Here is a 24,990-nt window from a genome sequence, read left to right as displayed (position 1 = left end):
CGTCAGTGGTAGGGAAATTATTGGAGAAGATTCTTCGTGACAGGATTTACTACTATTTGGAAGCAAATGGGCATATTAGTGAGAGGCAGCATGGTTTTGTGAAGGGGAGGTCGTGTCTCACTAACTTGATCGAGTTTTTTGAGGAAGTGACAAAGATGATCGACGATGGAAGGGTACTGGATGTTAACTACATGGATTTCAGTAAGGCCTTTGACAAGGTCCCTCATGGCAGACTGGTACAGAAGGTAAAGTCGCACGGGATCAGAGGTGAGCTGACAAGATGGATACAGAATTGGCTTGGTCATAGAAGACAGTGGGTAGCAGTAGAAGGGTGCTTTTCTGAATGGAGAGCTGTGACTAGTGGAGTTCCGCAGGGATCACTGCTGGGACCTTTACTGATTGTAGTATACATAAATGATTTGGAGGAAAATGTAACTGGGCTAATTAGTAAGTTTGCAGGCGACACTAAGGTTGGAGGAGTTACAGATAGTGAAGAGTATTGTCAAAGGATACAACGGGATATAGATCGGTTGGAGACTTGGGCGGAGAAATGACAGATGGAGTTTAATCTGGACAAATGCGAGGTAATGCTTTTTGAAAGGTCTAATACAGGTAGGAATTATACAGTAAATGGCAGAACCCTTAAGTGCATCGACAGGCAGAGGGATCTGGGTGTACAGGTCCACAGGTCACTGAAAGTGGCAATGCAGGTGGATAAGGTAGTCAGGAAGGCATATGGCATGCTTGCCTTCATCGGCAGGGGTATTGAGTATAAAAGCTGGGAAGTCATGCTGCAGCTGTATAGAACCTTGGTTAGGCTACACTTGGAATATTACGTGCAATTCTGGTCGCCACATTACCAGAAGGATATGGAGGGTGCAGAGGAGGTTTACCAGGATGCTGCCTGGTCTGGAGGTTATTAGCTATGAGGAGAGGTTGGAGAAACTCGGATTGTTCTCACTAGAGCGACGGAGATTGAGGGGCGACTTGATAGAAGTTTACAAAATTATGAGTGGCATGGACAGAGTAGATAGTCAGAAGCTTTTTCCCAGGGTGCAAGAGTCAATTACTAGGGGACATAGATTTAGGGTGAGAGGAGAAAAGTTTAGAGGAGATGTGCGGGGCAAGTTTTTTTATGCAGAGGGTAGTGAGTGTCTGGAATTCGCTGCCAGAGGAGGTGGTGGAAGCAGGTACGATAGTGGTGTTTAAGAGGCAGCTTGACAAATACATGAATAGGATGGGAATAGAGGGATATGGACCCCGGAAGTGCAAAATGTTTTAGTTTGACAGGCAATATGATCGGCGCAGGCTTGGAGGGCCGAAGGGCCTGTTCCTGTGCTGTACTTTTCTTTGTTCTTTGTTACACCTGCCACTATCCGACAGTTCAACTCCTGTGACAGGCTGTGCTCAGAGCCCATGTTTGAGAACAGTTCTCCCTGCCTTGGTAATTCTTTGGTTGCAGCTTAATCTTACCCAAAATAAAAGCACTTGGAATTTCAAAGCAAAAATTTCCAATTTATCACAGCAAATGCACAAGGTGATCCAGTCACTAAAAAAATCTCTTATCCTAACATAGCCCCAGCATATGCACACCTGGGAAAACTGATTTGCAAACTCCAAATGGCCTTCAACCTTTTGAAGAAGCTTGGTCATGACCAATTGAAGATTTTAAATCTCTGAATTTTGTGTCTTTGCACTATTTCATTTGTGATCTTTCGCCTCCAAGTGAAATTCTTGGCAATCGCTGCCGCCTAAGCTTTTGGCTTACATTTATTTTTAAGGTTAAATTCATTTTGTCTGGACTACTTACAACAACAAAAAGAGATCAACTTGTTTAATTGTGCATCAAAACACTTAACCAAATAGGGATTCAGACTTTCTAACTAAATCCCCAAGATGTCAATGCTTCAAAAATAGGCCTAAAGAATTGTGTTTCTATTTGAATTGGGTGAAACATAGAAACTAGGAGCAGGAGTAGGCCATTCAGCCCTTCGAGCCTGCTCCGCCATTCATTATGATCATGGCTGATCATCCAACTCAATAGCCTGCTCCTGCTTTCTCCCCATACCTTTTGATCCCTTTCGCCCCAAGAGCTATATCTAACTCCTTCTTGAAAACATACAATGTTTTGGCCTCAACTACTTTCTGTGGTAGTGAATTCCACAGGCTCACCACTCTCTGGGTGAAGAAATTTCTCCTCATCTCAGTCCCAAATGGTCTACCTCGTATCCTCAGACTGTGACCCCTGGTTCTGGACTCCCCCACCATCGGAAACATCCTTCCTGCATCTACACTGTCTAGTCCTGTTAGAATTTTAAAGGTTTCTATGAGATCCCCCCCTCATTCTTCTGAACTCCAGCGAATATAATCCTAACCGACTCAATTTCTCCTCATATGTCAGCCCCACCATCCCAGGAATCAGTCTGGTAAACCTTCGCTGCAATCCCTCTATAGCAAGAACATCCATCCTCAGATAAGGAGACCAAAACTTAACACAATATTCAAAGTGTGGTCTCACCAAGGGCCTGTATAATTGCAGCAAAGCATCCCTGCTCACGTACTCGAATCTTCTCGCTATGAAGGCATACCATAGCATTTGCCTTCTTTACCGCCTTCTGCACCAGCATGCTTACCTTCAGTGACTGGTGTACGAGGACACCCAGGTCTCATTGTACATTCCCCTCTCTCAATTTATAGGCTCACAAGGCAACTGACAATTTTTGGGGTTGCTTCCATTCACAGGATTGCAAACGAACATTGTATTGCTCTCTCATTTTGCCAAGGATTTGTCCCAAATCAGTCAAAACACAAGCTATTTGATTGAAACTTCAGGGTCCCAAAAGCTTCGGGATTCTTGCCACTGTTTAATTTGCACTAACCCAGATCCACAGATCACGGGCCTTGGGCCTAAAACAGTTTTCTAGTGTCCCTGTGTCCTTTGGTGCCCTTGTTTCCTGGCCCAGACAGACCATTCAACTTCTGAATCAGCCTATTAGGGACACAAGCCACAGAAGGTCAGAGTGAAATGTGTCCCTGAAAATAAAAGCAACCTTTCTGTCTCCATAACTCATAACTTAAGCATCAAGTTCTCAGGAACTAAGAACCCAAAGCATACTATATTGAAGAACGCATTGCATCTCAGTTGATAAAGAAAGTAACTTAAAGTCAATTATATTTTCATGTTAAAGTGGTATAAGATGGGTATTATTGAACAATTTTGCTGTTTTACCTCATTTCGATGACTTCTTGTCGACTGTCTTCATATTTTTGCTTCCACTCATTTACTTCTACTTCCTTAGCCACAATCTGTAATAAAAAGAGAATGTGTCATTGGTAGTACCTAACATATTACAGATGACACGGTGATCTAGTATGGTTCTACCAAGCCACAGGATGCAGCATCACAACAGCAATTCCCAATGCCCCTCAGTTCCTGATCCCAGTTTGACCATCAATGGAATGTGTCGAGCATTAACCTCCTGCCTCCGCATTCCACCCTGCAGCCAACCCCTGGAAAATTGGATAGACCAGTCAAATGGATCAAAACCAGATGGTCAAGTACAAAACGAGACATTTCTTTGGCTTGATAGTAGGTCTATTCACAGCATGCAGCATTTTAGATCTCTGCCTCCTAACTAAACCCAGTGTCCCAGCTGACTCTCTTTATAGACTCTTTTGTAAAAACAAAACCAATAAATGAGAGGGGGTAAACAGTCCCTGGTGGGGCACCCGACTCTCTTGACATGTGATCCCAGGACTTAATCAATGCCCATCTTCTGTATATCCTTAACAACCTAATGAACAAACCATTAACAACCACCCTGTTTCATGTGGAGAAGGTACAGAATGGAAAGACTAAGAAAGCACCCGTAAGGCAAAGAGAAACTTCAGAGTTAAAAAGCTGAAACCTGCAACCTGGGTGGCATTTTCCAGCCCCTCACGTGGTTGGGATCTTCTGGTATTGCTGAAGCCAATGGAGATTTGAATGGCTCGTTGCTTCTGCCACAGTGGAGGAGGTGGGGGAGGTGGCGGGGGGGAGAGTGGGGAGTGCGACAGGGGGCCGGAAAATTCCAGCCCTGGTGAGAACAAAGGTAGCAGTTTATTAAGGATGACTGGATTACAAATTGGATTGTCCAGTGTCTTTTTTCTTAAGCATATTTACAATTTGCAATAATGCAACAACTAACATTTATACCACATCTTTTAACATAGTAAGATGTTCCAAGGCACTTCACAGAAGCTCCAAATGAAATTTGACCACTGAGCCACAAAGAGGTATTAGTTCAGGTGACCAAAGGATTGGGCAAAGTTTTAAGGAGCATCTTAAAAGAGGAGAGAAGTTGAGAGGTTTAGGGCTTTAGTAGCTGAAGGCATGTCACTAATGTTTAAATGATTAAAATCGGGGATGTTCAAGAGACCTGAATTGAAGAAGCACTGAGGTCTCAGACGATTTGAAGATTGGAGGCAGGTTACAGAGGGGGAAACCTCTGGAAGAATTTGAAAACAAGGATGAGAATTTTAATTAGTATTGCCAGACAGGGAGCCAACGTAGACAAGCCCCGGGGGCAATAGATGAACAGAACGCAGTGCGAGTCAGGACACAGGAAACAGAGCTTTGGACAGGCTTAAACTCATGGAAGATGAAAGATGTGAGGCCAGCCAGGACAGCATTGTTACATTGGCTTCTTCTATTCCAAAGGCATGAATGACAATTTCAGCGACACATGAGATGTATTTAATACTGCTGCTCAAAAATATTCCAGCCAAACCAGATGAAACACCACTTTCACTTTGCAGCAACTACAGGATACCAATCAGGAGCAAGGAGCTTGCCTGGTCGTTCCATTCCTCTGACAGTAGACCTCAGTGATAATTATAACACCTGATCTAAAATCAATAGGATTGAACTGAAATTCAATTGTTTTTGTGTCTAGGATCTCAGAAACAATGAATTGGTTTAATCATAGAACGCCTCCAGGAATGAAATGGAGGGGCAGCTTTAATGGTGGTTTATAAATGTTGGGTTGGCAGTGGAGATCAAAGTGACCGCCCACTTGAGTCAGAATGTGGTCAAGCTTCAGGAGGATCAAATTCCCCTGAAAATCCACATCTGCAGTTAGCAATTCTTAAAATTTCATGTGGAAGAAAATAAAATGTTTGCTTTTTGTTTTTGACCACTCACCATTCATGGACCACAACATGAGAACAGTCAATACCAATTATGTTATTATTGGGGCTAAAGAAATCAGGGGCATTACCTCTTCCCTGATTAAACTCAGCACGGCTGTCTTGTCTGCCTGGATGTTGTTGAGTTCATCGCCCACCGAACCTTCCATCTCACTCAGAAGTGCTTTAAATGAGAGTATGCTTTCAGTGGTGCACACCCCAGGTACTGGGATTTGCTGAAAGAAGAAAAAAGCAAGTCATTACTTGTGCACCCTTTCTTTGGTCAACATCAATGTACCTCTTGGCTAACATTGTATGTTTTGAAGAGAAAACAATTGGTCAATTGCTAGAGTTGCCAACGCTCCAAGACTGGAAGATGAATATCCAGATTCTGCTGCGAGGATTCAGGGAGAAAAATTACGTTGGGATTTTGAAACAATTGTGTGTATTTTTGAACATATTTTTAAAATTATTCATTAAAAATATCTGAGCTGGTAAAAGGTTGTTGGTTTTGATAGTCAGGAATCAGCCAGTGAAGAGCCTTTTCATTTTCTAATTGGTGGCTGTGAGGGTAGACATGTTGTACAACCAATGGCAGGAGCATGGGGGTCATGTGATGAAGCCTCAAAGAATACATTCAACCCCAATTGGAATCCCTATTTTGTAAGAAGCATACATCTAACTAAAATAATTCTGTATTTAATATTTTGGCAGACAATGAAATATATTGGAACAGAATTCAAGGGTGTAGACTGGCAGTTACAAATTAACAATGGTGCTGGTCATTTCTTGCAAATCTTTCTGGCCTTCTTGCTCAATTTAGATAAGCCTTGAACATAACCTTCATTATTATTGAAACGCGTTTCACAAAGGAAAAGGGGAAATAAGCTTGCGAAAATGAAATGCAAATTTCTAGTCTGAACCAGAAGGTACCATTAGTCAGAGGTTTGTTCTCTAGTTGCCCTTGGTCTGTATTAAAACAGTTTTCTGCACAACCTGTGTAATCTCATTCTGCTCAAAAGTAGTCCAGTGCTCATCTGTCACACTCTGTGCTTGAGCCAGCCAACTGTTCAAGCAAGGTTTGCAACCTGTGCACTTATAGCTGCTTAACAAATGATTGTATCTGCTCTGAAGCATGTATTTTAACAGTGATTAAAATATAAATAGGTAGGAGAACAGGGTGCATCATTTATAATCTGAATTTCATGTTACAAGTATTTGAACTAAAACTTCTGGTGGAAAGATACATGGTCTTGGGTCACGAACATGGCTTTTACTCGGACTTCGTACCAGAGTCTGGGTCAAAGAATTCCTTGCATCAACCCTGTTTATCACAGAATAGTATAGGACAGCAGAGCACTGGAGGAGGCCATGCAGTCATGCAAGATGTTTCGGAAGCTAACAAGGAATTAAATGTGCCCAGTCCCGTAAAATATTGAGCCCCTACCCTCTGATTGTTTACCACTCTCTTGTAATGATCTTCTTCAGCCTTTTGCAATTTCTTTTGCCGGCACTTATTTGAGCTGAAGCTTGGGAAATCACCTGCAAACTCCAGTCAAAAAGAAAAGTCAGCTGCCAAGTGGAATTCTCACTGCCCAAGCTGTAGCTCAATTCTTAATTAAAAATGTGCTCAAATTTGGCATTTCAGATCCAGTGCCACACAAAATGCCAAGCAGCGGGTTTCTGATCTTACTCCCGTGGAAGACACCAAGTTTTATACTTCTGCTGAATTTGTACATCAGTCAAGCTGGCAGGTAGAAAATTGGAATAATTTCACAAGCCTCTTCGCAGTTTTAACATGAATTTCATGCAAGTGAGGTTCAGCAGAAGCAAGATGCTGCACTCCAACAATGTGCCTTAAACCCAGTATCAAAAAAAACCACTTAACTGTGCCTAGGGAATAGTTCCAATAGTCTTTCGTTCAATGTGGCTGCAATGAACTTTGGTTTGAATTTCCAACAACTATTACAAGCTTTATTTCATTTGACATTTAAGCTGACCAATGGTTCTCACTATCAGGACCCCTTTAAAATCAACCCGCTGCAAACAATTATAATTCACGTTAACAGCCTTGTGTGTTGTCCACTTCAATGAGGTTTGGGACGGTTTACTAAAGTGAGTATTGTGTGGAAGCTGAATTTACATGCCCCGTTGGGGTTGCACTGCCTGAATTTTATGACAGTAGCTCTTCCACTATGAACGTGTGTATCTTGCTAATCGGGTTGAGTCATTACTCCAAACCAAAGCTCCCAATGGTTTCATCAGGACTCGTTCTTTGAATGAGGAAAGCAAAACAACAAAACAAAAGGATGTCAATCCCTAGAGTTCCACAGGCTGGATATCCTATCACAATGCTAGGTATCTGCGGAAGCCAACCACAAAAACCAGGTCAGTTCACTGAAATGAGCTGTCATTTCTGACTTTGACTCAAACTCTTTCAATCCCACAAAAAGATGGAAAGCCAGGCTGTAGGAAATCGGAGGCAAGTCCTCAACCAAGGCGATAACCGTGAAATTCCCACTGGAATTCATCACAAATCCTGAAGTCACAGGCCCATGTGGGGATACAGAAGTCTAGCAGTCCAAATAAAAATTTCTGAGTTTGGAGACTTGGATAGGGCTTTGATTACCATTGTTTAGCATTATCCCTTTCCTTTCTTTTGATTACTGGCTCAGCTTAAACACAAATCTTGCATGCCCCCTCAACATCATCTGCACTAATTTTACTTATGAGTTAACCAACAAGCAGCAAAGATGAGGATTCCCTTAAATGTGCTCTAACCACTTCCTGCTGCATTGTGATGAAAGGTCTTAATACTGGTTTTAACTAGTTTCAAGTTTCCGTGCAAACCGTTAGATTTGGGTTGGTTTTAAGTAGGAAGACACAGTATAAGATGTTAATAAGAAAATGGTAACTTCTTGTGCCATGTAATAGCTACTTATTTTGTTTTAATTAGCTTTCCTGGGTGCCCTACATCTAGCATCTGACTGGCAAAAATATTTCAGCTGTCATATGAATCTAGAATAATGAACTAGAGTTGGTACTGTTAATAGTATGTTAGTTATATTGTTAAGATACACAGGTGAAGGGTATTGTTTAATTAAATATGATGAACACATATAAATAGGGGCAGCTGGGACACTGGGTGTGAGAGGAGAGCTATGAGAGTGAACAAAGTCGATAAACTCTCAGTGAAGAAAAGCTCTGTGTCTTGGTTTGGACTTCACTAACTGGCTTCAATTCTATCAACAGGGATGAGTCCTGGAAGCCTTTTGTATCTCTGTGAAATGAGTTACCTCCTTGAGAAAACATACTGTGGGATTGGCAAAGATTGTTACGGAACAAGATTTAAATCCTCAAAATCCGAAACCCTGATTAGAATTCATATATTTTTTGTTAGGTCCCTATAATTTTGTGATGATTAAGTTCAACTGTAAAAGCCTCTTTAACAAGTTACTCAGAAATAGGAAAGAACAAGAGTGTCTCTTCCAAAGCCTTCCTGATGAAGACTAAGATTCTCCTCATGTACAGTTGCAGATCTTCAGATACTTACAGGAGACAAGGGTACATGTTGTTCCTGGGATTCTAATTCTTTTGATTTACCCAAACCTGTAAGTGAAACAAAGAGACACATGTTATGTTGACATGTGAAGGATTATAATGTTGCAGTATGGCACCTCCTGTGACAGTCTTGTGGAGCTTATCCACTTTAAATTACTGGGAAAACAGAAAGTGGTCCCTCAGAATGTTCTTCAGCTCAGAGGGAAGCATGGTGCATCAGAGATAGGGAGAGAGTTAGTCGCTACGAATAATTCCTCATTAGGTGAGTTTCCAAGAGTCAGTATCTCACCTGAACTCACAGCTTGCCCTCGGATGAAAGATGGTAAAATGGGGAAAGACGCAAGCTCTTTTCTACCTCTGATTGACTTGTAAAAGAGGGGAATGGATATTCTCCGAGTAGCTACCTGGATGCCCTTTAATTGGGTAATGCTGCATCAACGTAATGAAGGGACAATATGCTGACAGCCCAATTCTACAAGTACAATAAAGCTGCTTAAAATTTTGCCCAGTATACCTAGCACATGTCCTTTAAGTATTGTGCATTGCCTGTCATTCTCATTAACTGTAGTTCTATATATGTGCAGGTTTGTGGCTCAGTAAGTGGCAAAGAACTTCACCCAGTGATGAAAAACTAACACCACAATAGCCACTTGATGCAGCAATGAAAGTTCTGTAAGCAGCCTGATGGATTCATATTTCAGCATGACACTATGGCCCATAGAACTGCAGTTTCCCAATGACTGCGGGCACTGTAAACATAGGGTGGGGCCCTCTGTTTAGTCCTCTTCAGCTGACAGAATTCTCCAGCCCCGCAGTTGTTTTTGCAGCAGAGCTGTTCTCAATATGATTATAAGAACCCAAGAAGCCACATCACACAAGCTTGTTTACACACAGGCACTGGCATTGTAACAACACCATTTTCAAATATATTAACTCATTCACTTGTAGGAAATATCATGTAGCCTCATCTGTTTTCTAGTTCAGCCCAGAGTCGTACACGCCAGTTAGAGACATCATCGTTATTCTGCACATCCCCAACTCCATTCTGCAACTTCAGAAGGGGGTTCGATGTTGCAAACAGCCTATTTTCAATGAAGAATGAAACTGGAGCCACAAAACCAACTCAGGCAATCTGACCATAAAATCATTTATGGCACAGAAGGAGGCCATTTGGCCAATTGAGTCCATACTGGCTTCCAGCAGAGAAATTCAGTCAGTCCCATTCTTGTGCTTGATCCCAATAGCCCTGCATGTTTAATTCCTTCAGGTGCCCATTCAATTTCCTTTTGCAATCATTGATTGTTCCCACTTACGCCACCCTCATGGGCATCCAGTTCCAGGACTATAACTCGCTGGGTTTCTCAAACAGCACACCTCCCATCCCACCCCGGTACCCATTTGCCGTGAATTTTTTCAGTAGACATTTAGTTTCTGACTAAAAAAGGCACAACTACAAGGTGCGGACAACAACCCAGTCGCATATATATAAAACCTAATTTTCCTCCTACTGTTAATGCACCACACTTCTGAACAGTTCTCTATTTCTGGAAGACAAGCTTTACGAACTCACTCCTTCTCAGGCTATGGGTCATCAAGAGCCTCGACCACTGCATGAAAATACTGCAGGCACTGCCCCCCCAGCTGACCAAAGACATGTCAGTAGAAATCTGACCATTTAACTGCAGTAAAGCATTTGTTAAGCTAACACCAATCACATCTGTGCCATTTGTTGCTTCCAGCTTCAAAGGACCTTTTGTTATTACAACAGTCATTTCATCGAGGCTCATCATGCCTCTATCTGGAATACCCTCCGAAGCAGATCACTAACAGCACAAGCACCATATGGAATACATAGGAACATAGCAACAGGAGAAGGTCATTGATTCCCTCGAGCCTGTTCCACCATTCAATGAGATCATGGCTGATCTACAGCCTAACTCTTATACCTTCCTTTGCCCCCTATCGGTCAGTATGTATGACTAACAAAAATCTATCAGCCTCAGGTTTAACGTTCAGAATTGATTTAGCATTAGTTGTCATTTGTGGAAGAGCGTTCCAAACTGTGACCACCCTTTCTGTATAGGAACATGTCCTCACTTGACTCCTGAAAGGCGTTTTTAGACTATGCCTTCTAGTCTTAGACTCCCCAACCGCAGAAATGCTTTCTCTCTAACTTATTTTGTCGTTCTTTCACAGGATGTGGGCAGCGCTGGCTAGGCCAGCATTTATTGCCCATCCCTAATTGCCTGCAGAAAGGTGGTGATGAGCCACCTTCTTGAGCCGCTGCAATCCATGTGGTGTAGGTACACCCACAGTGCTGTTAGGAAGGGAGTTCGAGGATTTTGACCCAGCGACAGTGAAGGAACCGTGATATATTTCCAAGTCAGGATGGTGGGTGACTTGGAGGAGAACTTCCAGATGGTGGCATTCCCATAAATCTGCTGGCCTTGTCCTTCTTGATGGTAGAGGTCGCGGGTTTGGAAGGCTCTGTCGAAGGTGAGTTGCTGCAGTGCATCTTGTAGATGGCACACACTGCTGCCACTGTGCGTCAGTAGTGGAAGGAGAGGATGGGGTGTCAATCGAGCAGGCTGTTTTGTACTGGATGGTGTCCAGCGTCTTGAATGTTGTTTGAGCTGCACTCATCCAGACAAGTGGAGAGTATTCCGTCACACTCCTGACTTGTGCCTTGTAGATGGCGGACAGGCTTTAGGGAGTCAGGAGGTGGGTTACTCGTCACAGGATTCCTAGCCTCTGACCTGCTGTTGTAGCCACAGTATTTAGATGGCTGGTTTAGTTCAAGCTCTGTTCAATGGTAACCCGCAGAATGTTGATATTGGGGGATTCAACAATGGTAATGCCATTGAATGTCAAGGGGAGATGGTTGGATTCTCCCTAGTTGGAGATGGGCATCACACAAGTGCCAAGCAATGTTACTTGTCACTTATCAGCCCAAACCTCAGTATTGTCCAGGTCTTGCTGCATATGGCCACAAGCTACTTCAGTATCTGAGGAGTTGCGAATGGTGCTGAACATCATGCAATCATCAGCGAACATCCACATTTCTGACCTTCTGATGGAAGGAAGGTCATTGAAGCAGCTGAAGATGATTAAGCCTAGAACACTGCCCTGAGGAACTCCTGCAGTGATGTACTGGGACTGAGACGATTGACCTCCAACAACCACAACCATTTTCTTTCGTGCTAGGTATGACTCCAACCAGCCGAGAGTTTTCCCCAATTCCCGTTGACTCCAGTTTTGTTAGGGCTCCTTATTGCCACACTCGGTCAAATGCTGCCTTGATGTCAAGGCCAGTTACTCTCACCTCATCTCTGGAAGTTCAGCTCTTTTGTCCATGTTTGGACCAAGACTGTAATGTGCTCAGGAGCTGAGTGGCCCTAGCAAAACCCAAACTGAGTGTCAGTGAACAGGCTGAGCAAGTGCCACTTGATAGCAGCGTTGACAACATCTACCATCACTTGGCTGATGATCGAGGGGAAAGTGACGGGGCGGTAATTGGCTGGGTTGGATTTGTCCTGCTTTTTGTGTACAGGTTATAGCTGGGCATTTTTCCACAATGCCGGGTAGATGCCAGTGTTGTGGCTGTACTGGAACAGCCTGGCTAGGGGTGTGGCTCGTTCTGGAGCGCAGGTCTTCAGTTCTATTGCCGGAATATTGTTAGGGCCCATAGCCTTTGCACTATCCAGTGCCTTCAGCCATTTCTTGATATCATGTGGAGTGAATCAAATTGGCTTGAAACTGGCATCTGTGATGCTGGGGACCTCAGGAGGAAGTTGAAATGGATCATCCACTTCTGGCTAAAAATGGTTGAAAATGCTTCAGCCTTGTCTTTTACACTGATGTGCTGGACTCTCCCACCATTGAGAATGGGGATATTTGTGGAGCCTCCTCTTCCTGTTAGTTGTTTAACTGTCCACCAGCATTCACGTCTAGATGTGGCCGGACTGCAGAACTTAGATCTGATCTGTTGGTTGGGGGATAGCTTAGGTCTGTCTATCACTTGCTGCTTATGCTATTTGGCACGCAAGTAGTCCTGTGTTGCAGCTTCACCAGGTTGACACCTCATTTTTAGGTATGCCTGGTGCTGATCCTGGCATGTCCTCCTGCACTCTTCATTGAACCAGAATTGATGGTAATGGTGGAGTGGGGATATGCTGAGTCATGAGGTTACAGATTGTGGTTGAGTACAATTCTGCTGCTGCTGATGGCCCACATTACCTCATGGATGTCCAGTTTTGGTTGATTGCTAGATCTGTTCATAATCTTGCACAGTGGTGGTGTCACACAACATGACGGAGGATATCCTCAATGCGAAGACGGGATTTTGTCTCCACAAGGACTGCGCGGCGGACAGGTCATTTGGTGAGGACGGGGTCAAGAAGGTTTTTCCCTCTTGTTAGTTTCCTCACCACCAGCCACAGACTCAGTCTAGCAGCTATGTCCTTCAGGACTCAGCCAACTTGGTCAGTAGTGGTGCTACTGAGCCACTCTTGGTGATGGACTTTGAAGTCCTCCACCTGGAGTACATTCTGTACCCTTGGAACCCAGAGTGCTTCTTCCAGGTGGTGTTCAACATGAAGGAGCAGTGATTCATTAACTGAGGGGGGGAGGGACGCATGATAGGTGGTAACAAGCAGGTGGTCTCCTTGCCTGTGGTTGACCTGATGCCACAAGACTTCATGGGGTCCAGAGCTGATGTTTAGGTTTCCCAGGGCAACACCTTCCCTCTGTATACCACTGTGCCACCACCTCTGGTGGGTCTGTCCTGCCAGCGGGACAGGACATACCCAGGGATGGTGATGGTGGTGACTGGGACATTGCCTGTAAGGTATGATTCCATGAGTAAGACTATGTCAGGCTGTTGCTTGACTAGTCTGTGAGACAGCACTCCCAATTTTGGCACAAGCCCCCAGATGTTACTAAGGAGGACTTTGCAGGGTCGACAGGGCTGGGTGTGCTGCTGTTGTTTCCGGTGCCTAGGGCGATGCGGGTGGTCCGTTCGGTTTCATTCCTTTTTGGCAGCAGTTTGATACAACTGAGTGGCTTGCTGGCAACTTCAGAGGGCATCTAAAAGTCAACCACATTGCTGTAGATCGCAAGTCACATGTAGACCAGACCCGATAAGGATGGCAGATTTCCTTCCCTAAAGGACTTTACCCTCAGTTCCCTTAATATCCTGAAAACTTGTATCAAATCATGCCTTCACCTTCAAAATTCCAGGGAATTCAACCCTAGTTTTGTAAACTCTCCTTGTAATTCATTAACCTCAGATATAGGTATTGTTCTCATAAATGTACACTGCACTCCCTTCAATATATCCGAAGGTCCAGAAATGAACACAGTACTCAAGGCGTTGTCTAAGCATGACTTTGTATGTATGCAAACAATGCCATGGTACTGAGCCTCAGTGGTAATATCAACCATTTATATAGAGCAAAGTGAGAGATAATCTTTCCGGAGGAGAATTAACGCACAGGAGCCCAGCTCATCATGTCATCACCCTGGGAGGATAGGGTAACTGTGACCCCACAAGTCAGCACATCCTAGAGGGGGTCTGTACCCCATCATGAGATGGCACCTCTGGGAAGGGAACTGTACCCCAAAATGAGTCTGTACCTTCCAGAGAGGAGGTAAGTTAATGTCGTACATGATTAGTTGTCTACCATACCAAAAATCCAACAAAATATATTAGGCAGCGATGATGAATGCAACCCCGTAACAGCAAACAGGGTTTACCACACTGGTGACTGTTTGGCAGGTGGCAAAGCCAAATACTGATCCTTACATTGTGACAGATTGTTTTCTCAGACAGATGGCAGGCCTTTGGCATTTGTTCTTGTGACCAGATTATGACTGTTTTGCTATCCAGGCAAGAAATATTTCATATCCTCATCATCTCAAAGATCATTAGATTTTAAATAACTTTGGTTGCAAAATGTGTAAAGGAATTGAAGCTACAAATATACAACCACAAGCTTCCAAAGAGATATTTGGAGGTGATTATATCCGGTGTCGGAGAGAGACTATTAAGGCAACTCCTTGACAGACTCTTCTTGTTTTTGTGATTGTATGTTAGCAAAACCAACTATTGCCAGTTGAGTAGCTGCTGAACCCATCCCAAGCCTAAGTCTAAAAGAGCAATACACATTCCGGATAGTGCGGGCTTGACTGGATTAAAATGGGTTCCACATTATGCCAGGTTAAAATTAAATGTAGCAGCCCGAGTCGAGCTCAGGGTGAGCCATTTGAAGGGGTGCTCAGCTGTCACCCTGCTCAATTACACATCTCACATACAGTAGCATGGAGAGGACAGTGTACTGAAGCAACACAAAACTGCATCAAATTAAAATTAAATAAACAGCAACGGTCAGCAAATTACATTGATGTGTCAGATAATCACACTCGCATCTCATAACATCCTTTGCGTCTTCACTTTGCAATTTGGTACAGCAACATACGCTACAACTTGACTTATCTGATGTTAAAGTAAACTCTGCCTTCAAATAGAAATGTTAATTACCGTCCCCAACCCAAGTTCTTCCCCCTTGCCCTCTGAAGTCACCAAGTTATTGCCAGATGTTGACAAAACTCTGGTCCTGAGATTCGAATCCACGTGCAGGATGTTTCATGTTTCTCATCTGCAGCTACCCATCCAATTCCCTTGTAAAATTATTTAGGGCATCACGGATGGTGAGCCAGCCTTCATTCACAGCCAATGGCATTTAGCTTCAAACTCTCATGGGCTGCAGTACAAACCATTGGAGAGATTGGCAATATATTAAGTAGCCTTGTGTCCCTTGCAATAATGCACAATAATGGCGCACATTCCACCCAAACTCAGTGACAACAATAACTTGCACTTCTATAGCATCTTTAACACAGCAAAACAACCCAATGTGTTTCAGAGGCTTTGTACAACTTTAACACCAAGCCACATAAGGAGCTATGATGCCAGTAGACAAAAAAAAAAATCTTGGTAAAAGGGCTAAGTTTTAAGGAGCATCTTAAAGAAGGAATATAAGGGAGAGAGGCAAAGAGGTTGAGGGAGGTTATTCCAGAACTTTGGGCCCAGGTAGCTGAAAGCACAGCTACCAATGGTAGAGTGATTAAATTCAGGAATGCACAAGAGGCTAGAATTGGAGGAGCGCAGTGATCTCGAAGGGATGTAGGGTTGGAGGACGCTGCAGAGATTGGGAGGGGTCAAGCTGCGGAATGATTTAAAAGCATGGATTTAAAAACATGGATTTGAATACCAGGTAGTGTAAGAGACAGCTGATTCTTCTGAAGACCAGTAATTGCACTCAACTAGAACTTCTAATAGTTTTCCAACTGCGAGGGACAAGAAAAATATTCACAGATTTCCAAATTCTCAGTGTAAGAACATAGCTTGTTCACCTGCTCACCAACCACACAGCTTCTGCAGAATGCTTCTGGTGCGACACATTGACTCAAAGATACACATTACACAGACAAATTGACACATGAAGAAATGGATGAAGAAACACCATTGATGTTGAAAAGGAGATAATTTAACAAAGAAGACTGAGTGCCGTCAGAGGATGAAGAACAAATGAAACAGTGAAAATGCACACAAGATAAAAGCTTTTATTTAAGGTTGTTTTATCTTCACAGTAAGTCAGCACATGAGTGACAGAACCCTAGCATCTGTGCAGCCTAGTTTAGAGCAAATGCTTCATTAGTGCTCAGACACTTATTCTCACTGTCCCTGGGACCAGTCTCTGCAGAGCCTGAGTAGCAAATATTTGGAAAAGCAGTTTGTTCTGATGGTTGGTGGACCAGTTAATGCCTGTGAGTCCCACTTGAGAATTCACTGCTGGTTCCTCAGAGATGAAGATGTTCATATACATTCTAGCATTCAGTCCCTGTGGCAGCTCAGAGTTTAAGCCCGCATAGTCTTCTTCTGCAGTAAGGGATCTGTACCAGGGTAGTTACAATGGAGCACAGCAAACCTCTTCAGATATGCATAAAATATGCAATTAACATTCCCTACTCACTGGGAGCAGTGAAATATTTGTCTGTTATTGTTAGAAGCACTTAAGTTTTCAACCTTAGCTTTCTGCTTATTTCTTTATTGCCATGAACAGTGTTATTCACTTGTCCCTTGACATGAGATGTGAATAAACGACTGCAAAGTGAGGCTGTTTGTGTAAAATGCTGGCTGACCAAAAGAGATCTCAAGCACCATTAACCCACCAAACCTCCAAGAAAGAGATGGTTCAACAATAGACTGCAGACAATTTGGCTCAAAGCACAAAAGCCCTTCAAACAGTCTTCTTACCTTCCGAAGGGGCTGAAAATTCTGGTTTAACATCAGTCACCGAGTGGTTGGAACATTCAAAGTACTCTGTGTCCTCCTCCACCTCAGCTTTCACCTCTTTGCAACCATGTTTTTGATTGACCGATGTGGTGGAAGCCAGTTTCTCCTCATCAGTGGCATGTCTCTCTCTATGGGCAATGTCAGGGACATCACATCTTTCAAGTGGCTCTGCATCCTGAAATGTAGACAACAGGCTTTGTTTTGTTTAAAAAAAAAGCAAACCCATATTTACAATCATCACCTGAGAATACCGTGCACTGCCCATTGTTTTCTGTTTGTGACCCACGTTCAGATGTCTTTTGTTAAGTCTGATCAACACTACACACCCTTGAAGGGCTTGAACCATTCTGAAATGAGATTGTGAGGAGCTTTAGCCATCAAAAATAATTTGAACCATTTTTGACTAACTTGAAAGCTTCTTCGAGTTTCCACGTGATATCAGTGTGACCGCAGTTTTCTTGAAGCTTCTGCCTGCCTATTTTGTGCTGGAAATAAAAGCTCAAGCAGTCTTTTAGCCAAATGAATAGTCAGGAAGTGGTCTTTGTGTTGGGTGATGGGAGCCTATGACAGTGACTCAGCTGATTGGGCCTGAATCTGATCTAATTTGTTTGAGGAATCATGAATGGGTGCAAAGTAAGCTAAGGGGAGCAAGCGAAGAGTTTGTACCCTCCGAGCAACAAAAGCTGCTTTTCACTTTTGTCAAACACAAAATGTTAATTAAGGTGAACTAGCTATTGCCTACTAAGTTACACAGCATTCTTAAATAACAGAGCTGGCTACAGCAAAGTAGGGTTTAATTCATAAAACCAAATGCATGTCAATAACTTCAACGTGGATTAAAACTGAGGGGGAAAAACACGCTGAGGGAAATATAAAATTCCTCCTATTGATAGTTTTAGATCAAAAGTCGGTACAGGTTTAGGGCCTCAACTGTTTCCAATCACAAGATCTGCCCTGTTTCACACTAACTCTGGTATTTTTTTTATGATTTGCTGCACCAACCCATTCAACTTAAAATAATTCTCCATCTCCTTTTTTGAGAGGCTAGAGGGCAGTCAATGGGAGATGTATTGGTGGTGGATCTCTCATTGTCAGGATAAGTACCCTGGGAGGAGCAGCAGCAGTATTATAATCCCTGCAATGGGTGCCAATTTTAAGGGTGCAGGTTTCGCCAGTGCAAATGCAGGAAGCTAGGTTGGCAATGACACAGCTATGGGTGACTGTTCTTTAATTTTAAAGAATGAAGCAGTGTTGCCAGTAGCCAATTTCAATGAGAAGCGTTGAACTTTCAACCTATCCAGAACGCAGCCTGAACAGGAGACAACAATAAGACATCATAAAACCACTAATTATTCCTGGTTGTTCTACTGATAAAAGATGTCAAAATGGTTCCAGTTAAATACTCCAGCAAGCAAACTGGAAGCGAATCACTCTCACGGTCGTCTCTGGTTTGGAAAATCATTATGCAGTGATATCCCCTGCTTCGCTGTTTCATCTTGTTAACGCAACAGTTCCATTAATTTTTGAGCCATTAAAACATATCATCTTCAGTAACCCCAGAAAGCATGGTTAACTTGGGGAAAGGCTTTCATAGAATCATAGAAACCCTCAGCAGGGAAGGCCATTCATCCCATCATGCCTGTGCCAGCTCTTTGAAAGAGCAGTTGTGGTTGCTCCCACATGCTTTTTTTGTCTGCAGCCCTGTAATTTCATCATCCTAAATTGTTTTAGAAGTTTGGCATATATTTAACATGTTGCATCTGTATACATTTCCCTATGACTAAAATGAATTCCTGTTGTCATATTTCTGTCACACTTGTGGGCCAACCTTTCCATTATAAATTGTCCACATTTTACATAGAAACTCGTCACACTGTAATGACACCCTCCTACCAACAGTGGCGCTCTGCTTCACCATCTCTTGTTCTTCACTGCAGAGAAACAATGCACCAACCAGATGTTTCCAAATTACTTTAGGTTTAGCTATTTTTTTAAAAAATTCATTCATGGGATGTAGGCTTCGCTGGCTGGGCCAGCGTTTATTGCCCATCCCTAGTTGCCCTTGAGAAAGTGGTAGTGAGCTGCCTTCTTGAACTGCTGCAGTCTATATGGGCCAGAAATTTCCCCCCCGTCGAGGTGGTTGTGCGGGGGCGGGCGAAAACTCAATTGGCACCCCCGATCGGGGCCGCGCCGCCATTTTATGTGGGCAGGCCAATTAAGACCCGCCCAGCGTGACGCTCACCTGGAAGCGTTGAGCTCTCCCTGTGCGGGCGGGGGTGGGATGGATTCCCTGAGAGGTTCCATCTGCTCTTTCGGGCATGCACGCTAAAGAACGCAGAGATCTCCCCGAGGCATGGAGGTGCCTCAGGGAGATTTGTTTCAGTGCTAAAGTTTTAAATAAAGGTTTTTTACACTTTTAAAACATGTCCCTTCATGTGACACTATCACATGAGCTGGGACATGTCAAAGAATAAACGTATAAATTTTTTAATAGATTTTAAAACACCTCATGAAACCTAATCCCGACCATGGATGAGGTTTCATTAAAAACACGAAGGCTGCCTGGGCTCTTCACCTGCCCAGCAACCTTAAGGTCGGATGGGCAGCTCATTAAAAGGAATTAATTAGGCTTTAAATGGCCTTAATAGGCCGTTGACAGTTCGGCAGGCGCGCAGCCGGCTGAAAATCTAAATGATGCGCGGGGACGCCCCCACTCGCCGACAGGAAAATTCCTCTCATGGTGTAGGTACGCCCACAGTGGTGGTAGGAAGGGAGTTCCAGGATTTTGACTCAGTGACAGTGAAGGAACGGCGATATATTTCCAAGTCAAGATGGTGGGTGACTTGGAGGGGAACTTCCAGGTGGTGGTGTTCCCATCTATCTGCTGGGTTTGGAAGGTGTTGTCGAAGGAGCCTTGGTGAATTCCTGCAAGTATCTTGTAGATGGTACACACACTGCTACTACTGTGAGTCGGTGGTGGAGGGAGTGAATGTTTGTGGATGGGGTGCCAATCAAGCGGGCTGCTTTGTCTTGGACAGTGTCAAACTTGAGTGTTGTTGGAGCTGCACTCATCCCAGGCAAGTGGGGAGCATCCCATCACACTCCTGACTTGTGCCTTGTAGATGGTGGACAGGCTTTATGGAGTCAGGAGGCGGGTTATTCATTGCACGATTCCTAGCCTCTGACCTGCTCTTGCAGCCACAGAATTTATATGGCTAGTCTAGCTCAGTTTCTGGTCAATGGTAACCCCCAGGATGTTGATAGTGGGGAATTCAGTGATGGTAATGCCATTGAACATCAAGGGGCGATGGTTGGATTTTCTTTTGTTGGCGATGCTCATTACCTGACACTTGTGTGGCACGAATGTTATTTGCCACCAAAGTGTCAGCCCAAGCTTGGATATTGTCCAGGTCTTGCTGCATTTGGACATGGACTGCTTCGGAATCCGAGGAGTCGTGAATGGTGCTGAACATTGTGCAATCATCAGTGAACATCCCCACTTCTGACCTTATGATGGAAGGAAGGTCATTGATGAAGCAGCTGAAGATGGTTGGGCCAAGGACACTACCCTGAGTAACTCCTGCAGTGATGTCCTGGAGCTGAAATGATTGACCTCCAACAATCACAACCATCTTCCTTTGTGCTAGGTATGACCCCAACCAATTGAGAGTTTTCCCCCTGATTCCCATTGACCCCTAGGGCTCCTTGATGCCACACTTGGTCAAATGCTGCCTTGATGTCAAGGGCAGTCACTCTCACCTCACCTCGGGAGTTCAGCTCTTTTGTCCATGTTTGAACCAAGGCTGTAATGAGGTCAGGAGCTGAGTGATCCTGGTGGAATTCAAACTGAGCGTCAATGAGTAGCTTATTTCTGAGCAGGTGCTGCTTGATAGCACTGTTGATGACCCCTTCCATTAATTTACTGATGATCAAGAGTAGACTGATGGGGCGGTAATTAGCCGGGTTGGATTTGTCCTGCTTTTTGTGTACAGGACATACCCAGGCAATTTTCCACATAGCCAGATAAGATGCCAGTGTTGTAGCTGTACTGGAACAACTTGGCTAGGGGTGTGGCAAGTTCTGGAGCACAAGTCTTCTGTACTATTACTGGAATATTGTCAGGGCCCATAGTCTTGGCAGTATCCAGTGCCTTCAGCTGTTTCTTGATATCACGTGGAGTGAATTGAATTGGCTGAAGACTGGCATCTGTGATGCTGGGGACCTCCGGAGGAGGCTGAGATGGATCATCCACTTGGCACTTCCGGCTGAAGATTGTAGCAAATGCTTCAGCCTTATCTTTTTCACTGATGTGCTGGGCTCCTCCATCATTGAGGATGGGGATATTTGTGGAGCCTCCTCCTCCAGTGAGTCATTTTAATTGTCCACCACCATTCACGACTGGATGTGGCAGGACTGCAGAGCTTAGATCTGATGCGTTGATTGTGGGATCGCTTAGCTCTGTCTAACACTTGATGCTTATGCTGTTTGGCATGCAAGTAGTCCTGTTATAGCTTCACCAGGTTGACACCTCATTTTTAGGTGTGCCTTGTGCTGCTCCTGGCAGCCCTCCTGCACTCTTCATTGAACCAGGGTTCATCCCCTGGTTTGATGGTAATGGTAGAGTACGGGATATGCCAGGTCATGAGGTTAATGATTGTGGTTGTATACAATTCTGCTGCTGCTGATGGCCCACAGTGCCTCATGGATGCCCAGTCTTGAGTTGTTAGATCTGCTCGAAATCTATCCCATTTAGCATGGTGGTAGTGCCACACTACACGATGGAGGGTATCCTCAATGTGAAGGTGAGACTTCATCTCCATAATGATTGTGCAGTTGTCACTCCTACCACTACTGTCATGGACAGATGCACCTGCTACAGGCAGGTTGGTGAGGATGAGGTCAACTATGCTTTTCCCTCTTGTTGGTTCCCTCACCACCTGCCGCAGACCCAGTCTAGCAGCTATGTCAGCTATGTTTAGTGATAAAAAAAACCAAATACTACATAAAATTAAAAGAGAGAATATATGATTTTAGAATGGGGATGGAATTCTGCCTTGCATACCTGGTCCAACAATGTCTTCTCCTCTGTCATTTTATCAGAAGATTACTTTACTCTCAACTTCTCTATTGACAATGCCAAGGGAAATTTGACTGCTACTTTTATTTTTTCTTTCCTAGCCTTAACAACTCAGTCCCTTCAGGTCTCAACTACACAAAATGTAGTGATTGCTTTTTTTTGTTGAGTGCAGACACTGTGTACGATTGGCACACCACCAGGTACTGGGTGGTCAATTTTGTGCATCTCCTTGGAACAATACCCCTAACTACACACCACATTGTGGCAAAGCAGGAATGGCTTGGTCGCACAATTAAAGATGGTTTGTCCATTGAAAGCAATCTCTCTCTGCTGGGAGCCCTGCTTTAAATGAGCAATTTCTTGTGATAGACTTACCAAGTTAAGCCCACTCAGGCTGTGGCTTCCATGAAAGCACCATCTCCTCTTGTTTGTGGAAAGCAAAACAAAGACAGCTTGTTGCTTTAAACCACATTTACTTCCGAGTTCACCAATTTGATCTTATCGGGGGCTTGCCCTTCACAGCAGGAAGCACAACAAAGCCTCTAGTTGCCACTATAAGTTTAAGCCAGTTCCTTGACAACACTCAAAGAGATAGCAGTTCCACAAGAGTTGTACTAGGTATCTGCTGTAACTCCAGCAGGTCAGTGAACCCTCCTTAAATCTTAGGGAACAATGGCCTTCGTTGACCATACAACCCAGCCCTCGGTATGGGCAATGCTGATTTTTAGTTTCACACAACCACAAACTTTAAAAAGGAAAGCAGGCATGGCACTGGAAGTGCTAAGAGAGTGAGTGAGTGTGACTGAGAGTGTCTGTGTGTGTGTCTGCGTGTCAGAGAGCGTCTGTGAGTGTGAGAGAGAGTGTCTATGTGTGTGTCTGTGTGTGTGAGAGAGAGAGAGAGAGAGACAGAGACACACATATAACGTGACATGCCCTTCCCATCTAATTACAGCCTGACCATCAATTTCCCCCACTGTGGTATTTAAAATGTTGGCAAGCTTGAAATTGTGCCTTAAGACTGTGTTGGAGTCATACTGTTCTTTTGTCCTGGAAGGAAGCAAACAACATTTTTCGTAAACAAGAAATGCAATCAGTGTTGCATCAACTGCACTGATGTTACAGTTTGACTGGGGGTGTTATGGAGGAGGAGTTAGAGAGTTGCTAGCCTGTTGTGGCATCATCAATGCAGGAGGCGTCACCAATGTTCACATATCAGCTCGACTAAATAACCCACATTTGTTAGCACAGCCATCACCAACCACACTTCACAGTAATATATTACATCTGAAAGGTTTTGAGGTGTTCTGGGAGATGTTAGCTGGCATTGTGTACATGTAATTCCTCATTTCATTCAGATCACTTTCCAGAACAATCTCTCATCAACAATCATTCCACAAAATATAACCAAGACTTCGTCCTGTTTCATCTATTTCTGTTTTGATACTTTAAATCTTCATAAAACTTGATTTTACAATTTCTCGAACTTGCCTTTGTATAACACCTTCATCAAGAACAATTTACATTTGCATGGTGCCTTTAACATAGCAATTAGGTCCCAAGGCACTTAGCAGGAGTGTTATCCAGCAACACTGGGCCATGTCAGGAGATTTTAGGACAGGTGAGGTGTTAAAAGGACAATCTTAAGTGGAGTGAAAGATGGAGAGGCTAAGGGGTTTAGGGAGGTAATTCCACAGCTTATGGCCCAGGCAGCTGAAGAGTCAGTCACCAATGGTGCAATGAGTACTGGAGTGCTTAAGAGGCCAGAATTGGAAGAGTGTAGATATATGGGAGGGTTGTATAGGGCTGAAGGAGATGACAGAGACAGTGGGGGAGGGGGTGGGGGGGTGGGCAAGGCCATGGAGGGATTTGAAAACAAAGATGAGTATTTTAAAATTGAGGTATTGCCAGATCAGGAGCCAATGTATGTCAGCGAACACAGGGCTGAATGGGATTTGAGAGTGTTAGGATACGGGCAGTAGACTTTTGGACGAGCTCAAGTTTATGTAGTTGGAAGATGGGAGACCACCAGTGAAAAGAGCATTGAATAGTCAGCTTTAGAGGTAACATGTATAATGCGGTGTGAAAATTGTTATAATATAAAATGGAAATCCATTCTAAACCAAACAATCATATAATCCAGAAGCTATGTTTTTTGCATCAGTGGTGTCTCGACCACAGGAGGCAGTGATCAGGCAAACATCCATATTTCAATCGACTTGGCAGGTCAGCAGAGGGCAGCACCAAACCAGATTGCATCTGATGCACAGAAAGCTGATCGGTAAGCAGCACTGAGGCCCCAGTTCAAATCCTTCCCTCGAGAAAAGGAAACCCAGTAAAACAAAGCGGAGGAAGTTGCTGGGGAATTTCCGTAACTGGTGGATAATGCAGATGGAACTGAATATCATTAAGGGATGCAGCTGCAGCTTATTTTTCTTCCCCAAGGTTTTTCTAACATTGTATGTTGAGGATTGTATAGTCTCAAGATCTATCTCTGACAAATTCACTGCAGATAGAGAATATAGATTTGCATCACATGTTTTATGGCCAAGTGAAATAAATTGCCAATCAGCAACAGCCCAATTCACTTATGCCTCAATTACAATCCGACCCAGTCCCTTTCTGAACACTCCATTATTTACCCTAATGTGTGTGTGGACTTGATTAACAAAAAAATCTAGTTAATCTCTCTTAGGGGCCTGGATGGAAGCTCCTGACATCGACCTCTCATCCCGTGGGGAATGGGATGGGAGCTCCCGACATCAGCCGCTCTTACCCCTCCCTAGGCCATTCTCATAGAGTCTGAGCATCTTGCTCTGTGTCTGGAGATCAA

At 43.8% G+C, this 24,990-nt stretch overlaps 1 protein-coding gene across 2 annotated transcripts in view; it reads right to left on the bottom strand.

Annotated features, from left to right (window-relative positions):
• tacc1 (transforming, acidic coiled-coil containing protein 1) overlaps positions 1-24,990 on the bottom strand; it is a 90,647-nt gene that overhangs the window by 15,705 nt on the left and 49,952 nt on the right. For both annotated transcript variants that reach the window (XM_078565620.1, XM_078565619.1), the window contains 4 exons: positions 17,045-17,258; positions 8,720-8,775; positions 5,259-5,402; positions 3,230-3,306 (listed from right to left, as the gene is read on the bottom strand). In XM_078565620.1, the coding sequence (XP_078421746.1) occupies positions 3,230-3,306; positions 5,259-5,402; positions 8,720-8,775; positions 17,045-17,258 (491 nt within the window). The remainder of the gene's footprint in view (positions 1-3,229; positions 3,307-5,258; positions 5,403-8,719; positions 8,776-17,044; positions 17,259-24,990) is intronic.

This window comes from Cetorhinus maximus, chromosome 20 (assembly GCF_964194155.1).
Source record: "Cetorhinus maximus chromosome 20, sCetMax3.hap1.1, whole genome shotgun sequence".
Taxonomy (NCBI): Eukaryota; Metazoa; Chordata; class Chondrichthyes; order Lamniformes; family Cetorhinidae; genus Cetorhinus; species Cetorhinus maximus.
Note: the sequence above shows the minus strand (reverse complement) of the source record. Positions and strands in the feature narration are given on the sequence as shown.